The sequence below is a fragment of the Psammomys obesus genome, unplaced genomic scaffold, assembly GCF_907164565.1.
Source record: "Psammomys obesus unplaced genomic scaffold, mPsaObe1.curated_primary_1811, whole genome shotgun sequence".
Taxonomy (NCBI): domain Eukaryota; kingdom Metazoa; phylum Chordata; class Mammalia; order Rodentia; family Muridae; genus Psammomys; species Psammomys obesus.
Genome location: NW_026587216.1, coordinates 14,495,508 through 14,506,135, shown reverse-complemented (window position 1 = coordinate 14,506,135; position 10,628 = coordinate 14,495,508). Strand labels below are relative to the sequence as shown.

At 39.3% G+C, this 10,628-nt stretch overlaps 1 protein-coding gene across 5 annotated transcripts in view; it reads left to right on the top strand.

Annotated features, from left to right (window-relative positions):
- Positions 1-253: 253 nt before the first annotated feature.
- Ralyl (RALY RNA binding protein like) overlaps positions 254-10,628 on the top strand; it is a 776,281-nt gene continuing 765,906 nt past the window's right edge. Inside the window, exons 1-2 of one of the 5 annotated variants that reach the window (XM_055603250.1) lie at positions 364-427; positions 1,191-1,290. Coding sequence is in view for 2 of the 5 variants with exons in the window: in XM_055603253.1 (XP_055459228.1) it covers positions 1,921-1,972 (52 nt within the window). In the remaining 3 variants the exon portion in view is untranslated. Of the gene's footprint in view, positions 428-830; positions 935-1,190; positions 1,291-1,699; positions 1,973-10,628 lie in introns of those variants that run through there. The other 4 variants (XM_055603251.1, XM_055603255.1, XM_055603253.1 and 1 more) reach the window with 4 other exon arrangements.

Here is a 10,628-nt window from a genome sequence, read left to right as displayed (position 1 = left end):
CGGAGCGCCCGCAGCATCAGCACCAGCGGCCACACCAGCAGCAGCAGCGGCGGCGGCGGCGGCGGCGGCAGCTGCGCGCCTCCGGCCCGCCCCGCGCGGTCCCCGCTAGCCCGCGCCCTGCCCGTCTGCGTGTGCGTGTGCGTGCGCTCAGCCCAGCGTGAGCGGCACCTGCTAGTCCCGGCTCGCCGAGGAGGCCGCCTCGCCGGGCTCCCACCGCCGTGCTCGCCCGAGCGGCCCACAGGGCTTTGAGGGCTCCGAGGTCGCCCAGCAGCGCGGTCCCCACGCCGCCTGCAAGTCCGCCTGGCTCCGAGTCACGTGTCAGTGCCCGAGGCAGAGACTGAGAAAAAAACGCGCTTCATTCCATCTTCCACCGCCATACTGTATTTTCCTAAATCTCATTTTTATTCCAACATTTTACTCCCGCTCGGTGAGTACCTTCTCAGTGGCATTCTTGTCCTATTCTTTTTTTTTATTTTTGTCCTTTTTTTTTTTGTTTTTGTTTTTGTTTTTCTTCTTCTTTTTTTTTTTTTTCTTCCCACTTCTTTGATTATTGTTTGTATTTGGGAAAGCTGACGGGCATGGTCTTGAGCCTTTTCCTGAATCAAGTTTTCCTAGCATGCGATGGTTCTCTAGACAAGGCGCTGTGTCTGGGAGTCCGCGGTGGCGTTGCTCGCTGAGAGCGGCTCCCAAGTCCAGCAAAATGTGCAACTGGTTTTATGGGAAAAGCGTGGTGAAGTGTGGTGCCTATTTTTCCCCCCTTTGTAAAGATAAGAAAGCATGTTTCTAACTATTTTTTTACATACCCTTTTTCCAATTCCATTTTTGTGTAGGTGGGATTTTCCAGCCGTCTTCACAAGTTTGCCGTCTTGCAATTCGATGCGCACCACTGAGCAAAGACATTAATTTTGCCTTTTTGTGACCTTTTTGGAAGCCTGTGAGAAACATTTCGTTTTTTCCCTTCCTGTTTTTGATATCAGTTGATAACATGAAACTTTTCTTGCAGGTAGTTAATGGATTATTTTTAAGCAAATGCTTTTTCCCTCCTTTACATTAACTATGGCTTTTGCACATTTGACTTTTTTATTTAAAAAAAAAAACCGAGATAATTTTATGATAGATATCCTGATATCTATATTATCCCTTCTTCCTCCTTCTCCCCTCCCCGTAAATCAATTTTCAAATGATGGCAGTGGAAGGTTTTTCTGGAAAAAAAAAAAAAAAATGAAGTGCGGTTTGGTTTCCTTGTCAACGGAGGATGAAGTGAACAGCACAACAGCTAGCAGAGAGCAGGTACTTGGCCCCTTCGGTGGCGTTCCCCGGGTGTGTGATGGCAACGCTGGCCAAGAAGTCTGTGCGCGCGCGGGGGTGTGTGTGTATGAGGGTGTGTGCGCGTGTGCGCGCCGATTCCTGGCCGTGTCCGAGCCCGCAGCGGGAAAAGCCGCTCTCGGAGGCAGAACCAAAGTGCTCTCCGGGCCGCGATTGTTTTGAAGACGCGCGCATCCCCCTCCTCTGGCGAGGCGTGTAGCTGGTGCTGGCCACGGGGGGCCACGGCGCCGCGGGCGGTCGGGCAAGTTGGCCTGAGCCACCCGCCGTGCCAGAAGCCGAGGGCCCCGCGGGGCGCTGGCCGTGGGGCAGCAGGGCCCTCCTGGCCAGAGAGACGGAGAGGTGAAGGGGCGGGGACCGCGGCCACCGAGAGGCTGGCTGCTGGCCAGGCGGCCGGAGCTGGAGGTTTCTAGGATGGCAGCGGTCCCTGAGCGCTCCTCTCTCGCCTCCGCGCCCTGCCTGGGCAGTGCAGTGGGTCCTTCCCAGCCGGCTCCGCCAGCTCCGGCGGGTTTACATCTTCAGCGCTGTCTTCCTCATGCTTCCCCCTCGCCAGTGCGTTGGTTTTAAGCCCTTGCTGGTGTCTTTCGAGGAGAGGGAATGGTCACTTGTGTCCGTGCTCACTTGGGTTTCATGAGACAACGCCTGCAAGGTAGAAAATTATCCTTTCTTAATTTAAATAGACAGGGTTCCTCTCTTAAGCACCTGATACTGGTTATCAGGTGCCCCCTCGCCAGACCTGAGGACAGGGTAGAGGAAAGGGCTGCTGAAGGTGGCCAGTGTTGCTGAAGTGTTGAATGCTTTCTGTGGTGTTTGAGTGCCCTGTTGCATGCCTCTAGTAAACTCAGCAACACTTTTCAGAGATGCACTAGCAGGCAATAAATATATATATATATTTTTTTTTCTACTTTTCACAGTAACGTAATCTGTGGGAGAATTCAGTCCCCAAATAAACATAAGACAGACATAGACTGAATCTTAAAATCGGAGGATGAACTAGGTTGAGTCTGAACCTTTCATTTTCTTCCTTTTCCAGCCAAATGAGAAAATCAGTTTTGAATTTCTCATTGTTTGAGTTATGACAAAATAAATATAAATGAAATTACTTTTTACCTTATTAAGATTTTTCTAGGTCATCTAAAAAAACTTCAGAAAAACAAGGACCTATAGCAAAAGAATGAATAACTTATTTTATAGGGTTTTTTTTTTTTTCAAGTTGAAGGTTCATAAAATTTCTGTATGTGCAGCTTGTGACATGAAAAGTTTGGTGTTTTGTGTTTTATGCATTGCAGCAAAAGAATAAGGACTCCAATGGAAGTTTAAAATTCATTGTCGTATCAGGGAAATTATGCATTTTACCTGTACCACGCTTGTATAACTAACTCTAAGACTTGCAAGTTGCAGATATGTGTGTGTTTTACTATTCATTCATTCATTCATTTATTCATTCATTCATTATTTTGTGGACAGGAAGCTATTTATTAAGAAGGCCCATTGCCTTTTTGAATGAGAAAAAGATCGTTTTACTGTCTGCAAACACCACTCTATTGCTTGAAGTTCATAGTTCTAAATATTTTATTTTTTTAAATTTATTGTTATTACAGATATTTACAATTTTTTCACTTTGTATCCTGGTTGTAGCCCACTCCCTCATCTGCTCCCGGTCCCACCCACCCTCCTCCTTCTCCCCCTATGCCCCTCTAGAGGACAAGAGAGGAGCCTACCATAGTTCTAAAATTTGAAGCTTGTATTATGACTCTAAACCCAAATATGGAATGCATTATTTTGTACAGTGAGGTCATTTCTCAAATATGGGCTTTCATATGGGTCAGACAGCAAACAAAATACAGTTCAAAGTCATTTACAATATTCTGTTTTAAAAAATATATATTTTAAATTATGATGTTTTACATATGTGGAACTGTTCATTTAAAATGATGTGTGGATATAATACTTTCTGTAGGTCACATGCTGATAAACTTTTTAGTTCTTTGAAATTCAAAACAAAATAAAAAGAGCAGAGCAAGTAAGGAAGAAATAACTTGAATAAGAAAACATTGGTGTCCATTAACAGGCTGGTTTTGTCCCTACTTCAGAATATTCTCTTGAGACTGGCTAACCAACACTTGTTATCTGATTTGAAGGAATTTCCAGTAGAACCCTCTCTATAAAAAACACGCCTTTTGTCCTCTTATGCTTTCATTTATTTAATGTTAATTTTTCATTAGATCAACTCTATATTTTATATTTCTATCTGTGGCTTCCAAATCATTCTAATTCCTACCTCCCCTAAATGAGCCAGGAACTATGCAATCCTTATAATAACCACCTCTTCTGGAGTTTTTGGGTTTAAAACTGTGGAAGGTAAAATACTAGAGTTGGTACCGCCTACTGGTTTCCTATGGGAAAATACATGCTTTTTTCATTGACCAAACTTCCCAGCAAAATTCTCATCAACTTAATCATTCTTTTTTTTTTTCTTCCCGGACAATTTGGGATATATGTAGATATACAGACAGATAGATAGATAAATAGATGTGTATATATATGTGTGTGTGTATATATATACATAGATGTGTATACTTATATGTATATATATATATATATACATACATACATACATACATACATACACACACATTCTCTTATATATATAAAGAGAATGAGTTTGCCAGCTAAAAGGGCTGACATTAACTGGTTACTGATTAAGTTGTGAGGAAGTTTTCATAAACTTAAAACTACTTAAGTTTCCTAGAATGTTCATCTGCAGTGCATACTTATTTGAATAAGGGAGTAAAAGGTGTAGAACCTCCTTGTATTTGACAGGTTTCTGCTGAGCGTGGTTTCTGGGGTGCAGTCATGTTTTGGTAACTGATATTGTAAGTTTTAATGTAGTACACCAAATAAAATGAGACCTAAAAGTCTTCTAAAGTCCTATTATGGAGGTGGCGTACAAGTGAAATGGATATTTAGAATTATTTACACAATAATAAGAAATTGTAGAGTTTCTTGTAGAATAAGAATTAACTACCTCAAAACATGTTTCTTCAAAGGAATGGTTAGTTATGACGTTTATTGCTCTACAATTAAGAAACATACACTCTCCTATGAAAAACTGGGGAATGCTGATTATTTTTCTTCCTACTAATTGTAAGGCTCCAGAAAACAAGAAAAAGTTAAGCTTACAAAATGTTCTTACTGATTGCCCATAACTGTTATTAACTTCTTACTGTTTTTATTTAATTCTTCCAGTTACCTGTAAAAAGGTTTTTTAATTTCTATAATTTATCACGATTCTTTGATTTAAGAGATTTTTAATAATCGACATCAGTAGTATAAACTTTCCCAGTAGTGAAAACAGTTTCATTGTATCACAATGAGACGAAGAGAAATCACTGAGCAGAACCTTAGAGCCTGTGGTGCTATCTTGCTTCAGTAACTACTTACATGCTCAACAGGTGTCATCTGAACACCTCAGCCACAGTCTCCCCTGTGTTTTAAATTTTATTTGGATGAGCCATAGATTAATTCAGTTACTGTTAACTTTTGTTACATTCACAATGCTGGTGAAGTTTTTCTTTGTCTTGTTAGACTGATGCTAAGTACTAAAATTCTCACAGTAGAAATTATTTGTATTCATATGTATTGTGTGTCTTTAGATAAAATGTTTATATACATTTTGATGACTACATGCTAAAATTATATAAGAGCCACATTCCTGTGCTAGTCTGGAAATTTATTAGTCAGGGTAAAGAAAGGTTGTTTCTAATTCAATGTCAAAGACAAAGAAATGGAAGAGAGCCAACACTTCTTTTAAGAAATTGTTTATTAGCATATATTAATAACCCATATATTAATAAGAGTAATAGGGAATATTATGACATTTCACACATGTATAAAATATATTTCAATATATTCAGTCCATTCATTTTCTCTTGCCCCTCTTCTTTCTGTTTATTTCCGTCCTCTTCTCTTACATTCTCTCTCTCTTACTCTGTGTGTGTATATATGTTTGTCTCATTAAGTTCACTAGCTTGTTAAAAGAAACACAGTGATAGCTTGTTTATAGAAAGTGGCACTTACCAGGTACTTTTGAGTCTAGAAAGTTGCTATCTGTTTCCATTACCATTATCTATCTATAAACCCATGAGGAGCCCTTCCAGGACAGAGTGCACATAGTCCAACTAGTGTGGAGAACTTCTGTATGTCATAACAGCACTGAGTTCAAGTCTCTAGCAGTGTTATAGCTGGAAATCAGTGTTACATGCGTATCTCCCTTCCCCCAGCTCTATATTTGCTGCCCTTTCTGTGATGTTCCCTATACCTTGGAAGGGTTTATGGAGATATTATGAATGTGTCATTTATGGACAGGCACTCAACAGCTGTTTATTTTTTGCACTTTTTTCAGTAATGAGCCTCTGTAGTCACTAGTGACCACTGGGGCAAAACATCCTGTGCCTTTAGTAAAGAACAGAAAAAGCTTTCCCACAAAGGCCTGAGACCTCACCAGCCGTGATATTGTGACCCTATTAAAACTACCCCATATAAATTCCCTACTGTGGTTATGAGCATTAATTCCAATCAGAAAGTGATTCGTCATCCCTCGTAACAGACTTCCGCTATACCGGTGTGTTCATTTTGGCTGACTGGTTACTATTGTTGTGTACAGTGTTCAGAGTTAGCTGAGACTATTGGTGACAGTTCGTTCCAACATGTGATGTAGCGCCTTCAGTCACTGTGCAGGCTACACAGTGGGAACAGGACTTTTAGCTATTTAACAGCATGGCAGTGTGCGAAATGATTACACTCCTACTTGTTGTTCCCCTACTGAGTAGGAAGTGCATCGCTGTTTCACACGTCGAGTCGAAGAAAGCTAACTTTGAACGATAAGTAAACTTCAAGAGTTCACACAGGGGGTGAAGGGTCGGTAATATGTGGGAAATCTGATGCTATCTTCTGGCCCACCTTCTGCATGTATGTGCATTATGTGTAGATGTGCTTTTGCATTGCTTTGCTGTTCCTAACACAAAATCATGTCTATGTTGTTTACTCTTGATACAGTACAGAGACTATAGTTTGACAAGTGTTTATTAAGGAGTACCTTTCATGAGTGGGTACTTAGGCTGGAAATAACAATAATTAGTATCACATGGAGAATTGCTAAAGAACCTCACTAGAGGAAAGTTAGCACACATGTATGCAGGACTCTTTAAGCACAGGTAAATTGGTGAGCTATTTTAGCTGGGCATCTGAGACTGCGATGGAATAGACAGTCCTTTGTCTATAGCTGTTTTGTAGAAGTCCCATGAAAAATGTTCAGCATTTGTTTACTAAATATGAATATAATATCTGTACTTCAAACTAAGAGCATAACAAGAAAAAATGGGTTTTTGGACAAGGTAACCAAAAAATATTTTCCTTTCATCACCCTGCAAGGTTATAAATATAGGTGTTGCCTCTGTCTGCCAGCATGTCACCATCAACTCATCTCCATCTCTGATGTTCGTTGTTACACCTATTGGGATGTGACATTTTCTGAGCTCATTTTATCTGTTTGTTAATAATTTAAAACACATACAACTGCAAAATGCTATTTTAAGATGCTGTGTTTAATTGCTGTGTCAGATGTGTGAAAACTTCTATTATGCAATAGTTTCCTTAGTGCTTAAGAAAGTGAATATTCTAAAGAATGAGAAACACAAAGCAGAATGAGAGTAGGATGAATGAACAAGAAGAAATGGATTTTGGAGATCTGTAAGTATAAATGTACATGTCAACAAAGTAAGTAGTTTACAAGCCAAGATGAAGTAAGGGTTATAAAGTTCCATCTGATGTTGGAATCTGAATACCTTCAAAATTGGCATAAGAAAAGAACAGCTGAGATGGTATGTACAGGATATCTTTGTATACTTGAGGACAAGAGACTGCTTATAGTTTTGCACACAATACCACTTGGAAGTCCCAGCATTAACCTAGGAAGAAGTAAGTCATATGCATTTGAAAGGTAGAATATTCAAGTCTGGAAGGACATAATACAAAACTGTCTATAAAAACATTTAGGAGGAGATAAGACAGGCAAAAACATAGTTCTTACCTGCATTTTCCTACTATAATGCACAAGAGAATGTTGAAAGGTAGAAAAATAAATGCTGTCAAGGAGAGAGAGAGAGAGTGTATGTTGCAATCAATAGAGGTAATGCATAGGCACAAAGAAATATAGGAACTGACAAAGTAGAGTTCTTTGAATCTTTGTTTAAGATTACTCAATATTTTATAAAAGAAAACAAATGAGAGATAATACAATCGAACAAGTGAATGAGACTGAGTCTTCTGGGTAATGAGTACTAACATCTTAAAGAGATATCTTCCAAAATTTGTATATGGTACATATGTTAATGTGTGCATTTATATGTGTAACACGGTCTTCCCAGGAAGAGAAGTGAGGCATTTTTTGGAAATATATATAAATAATTTTTACATGTAGAAAAAGAAAACAAAAATAAGTAGAGCTATTCTAAGAAAGAAGTAAACAAAGAAAAAGCTAATCTAAGTATTACAATGCACTGTAGCGCTTTTAAAGACATGCATCATACTTATATTTTCTGTGTATGATGGAAAAACTTCAAGGCCACCTGCCTCCAAGAGCACTGAACACATCTGGTAATACATCATGGCTTATAGGGAACCATCCCCAGCTAAGGAGACCAAGTCTCTGATTCCAAATCTAGGAATGCTGGAAACCAACAGAAATGTTCAACTGTGAAGAGGTTATAAGAGTGGAAACCTGAGATAGTTTGAAGGGTCTTCGAGTTGCCAAATTTGGATTGATGTAATGTATTAGTATAATGTATTAGGGAAAAAAAAAAACTAAATAGAGTAAAATATGTAAATCCACAGTGTTACTACTTTTAAAAAACTATATTAAATGGCAAAATTCTAACAATGACTTAATCTAAGGTATGAAATAGCTTATCTTTTTGAATGAACTCACTATATTTTCTAAGAGAAAGATCTCGTAGATAGATAATGTGAGTTACACACACTGAGTAAATAGAGCCCACATTGTGAGCTGGGTAGATACGTACACTGCGTAGATGTCAGGAGCTTTCTTGATGGATTCAGGTTATTGGCTTAGTGTTGCTAGAAAAAGGGACTTCCTGATGGGTGGAGTTCATGAAACCTTATGTTCATCTCTTCTAACTTGTTTTACTCCTATTCTAAGACTTAATCTGTCTTCTCAGATATTTGGAAACACAGTGTTAAGTCAAGATTAACCAGAACCTCTGGAAGAACTTAGCCAAATGCATATTTGGGTCACTTGTAGTCAACAAAAAAGCCTGTGACCAAAGGGGTCAAACAAGCATGTGAAATCAGCAAAGCAGAACAGTGAGACAAAGAGGTGGGATTATCCAGGTATTCAAAGTGCTGTAGACTGATACAATTAACGATTGGTCTGGACAAGGAGGCAAGGACAACTCTTTGAATGAAGAGGGCAGGAAGGGTAAGATTTGAGAACTGGAGGCTCACAATAAAAATGATTTCAGGCTTCAGAAGAGAATTTTATGCATCAAGGTTTTTAATGAAATATAGACAGCAATGAACACACTTTTGAGTACAGTAAGGCTTATACATAGCTAAGGAAGAGACTCAGTTGATATGCTAAATTACTGTGAAACCAGCCTCAGTGCAATGGCTATTTCAAAAAATATCATAGTGGCACAACAAGAAAATGTAAAGCTGTAAATGTGTAAGAAAATACCAATAATTTTTTTCTTAAGTTTATAGCCTATAACACTGAAGTTAATCCCTTTTGTGACTTCTGTTTTTTTCTTTACAGTATAAAGAATGCTGTGCCACTCAGTGTGTATGTTCATTTTACTTATTCTGCATATCATTCCAGTAATACAGAAATAAAATCATCACTGGATGTGGAAATGTAGTTAGTCACTTATAAAGAGGTCATTGATCAGAACCAGGAAGTCTAATATGCTATACTACCATTACATGCACTCAATAGAATGAAAACAATTTAGATGAAAATAAAGGCATAGAATTTTTGCTAATAATACATTTTATACTGCAGTTCACGTTAGTTTTATTAAGTCATAAGTTTGGTTCCAGAATAAATGGGTATTATCTGTCCTGTTGCTTCTCTATCCCCACCCTAGTCAGTGCGTTGACTGACAGTCTGGACCACACTGAGAGCTAACGCTTGGATATCATGTTCCTCACTGTTTTTATCTCAATCCAAATCTAGGAGAGGACTGGGGAATAGATAACCTGCAAAATGTCTCAGAGCTAAAAAGTTGCTCAGTGAGATCTGAACCAAAACCTGTTGATTCTAAAATGTGAGTATGGAGCCCTATGGTTTCTGTAGGAGAGAGACAAAAAAGGAGCTTTGATTTGAGCATGAAGTATTGACATTTCTCTGACACAATATGTTTGCATCGTTAATTGCCTCACATTGACTCCCTACATAGAGAAGACAGTTAAGAATGAACATTCATAAACTATGTTCAGATAGAAGGGGAGGAGGACCGCCCTATCATTGGACTGGGGGAGGGGCATAGGGGAAGAAGAGGGAGGGAGAGTGGGATTGGGAGGGGATAGGGAAGGGGGCTACAGCTGGGATACAAAGTGAATAAACTGTAACTAATAAAAAATTTTAAAAAAGAATAAACATTGATTTCACTTAGACTACTTTTTAGATTCTTCTACAGTTTTTCTATTTGGTCACAGTATTTCTCACATAGTATATATACTGGGGAAAGATTTTTATAGCTGAGGCAGTGTAATTTTGTAGAGGTTTTTATTCTTATGATTTATTCAGTTTGTATCTCAGCTGTATCCTGCTCCCTCATTCCCTCGCAATCCCACCCTCCCTCCCTCATCACCTCCCAGGGTCCTCTTCAAGTCCACTGATAAGGAGGTTCCTCCTCCCCTTCCATCTAACCCTAGGCTGTCGAGTATCTTCAGGACTGGATGCATTATCTTCCTCTGTGGCCTAGCAAGGCTGCTCCCCACAGGGGGAGGTGGAGGCTTTTTTTATTTTTAAGTTGTGAAATGTAACAGAAGAAAGTGTACTCCACCTTCTGAGCTGTGAACTTACTTGGGAAGGAATGAAAAAGTTCATAAAGATGATAATTATGCCTAGATGGCTGCACAGTACTTCAGATTGTTAAGAACGTGATGTTTTTGTAGTTCTCTGTTACAACAGATATGTTTTTCTGTTCAGTTTTCTTTTCTTTAAACAAAATAATTTGTGTGTGTGTGTGTGTGTGTGTGTGTGTGTGTGTGTGTGTGTGTGT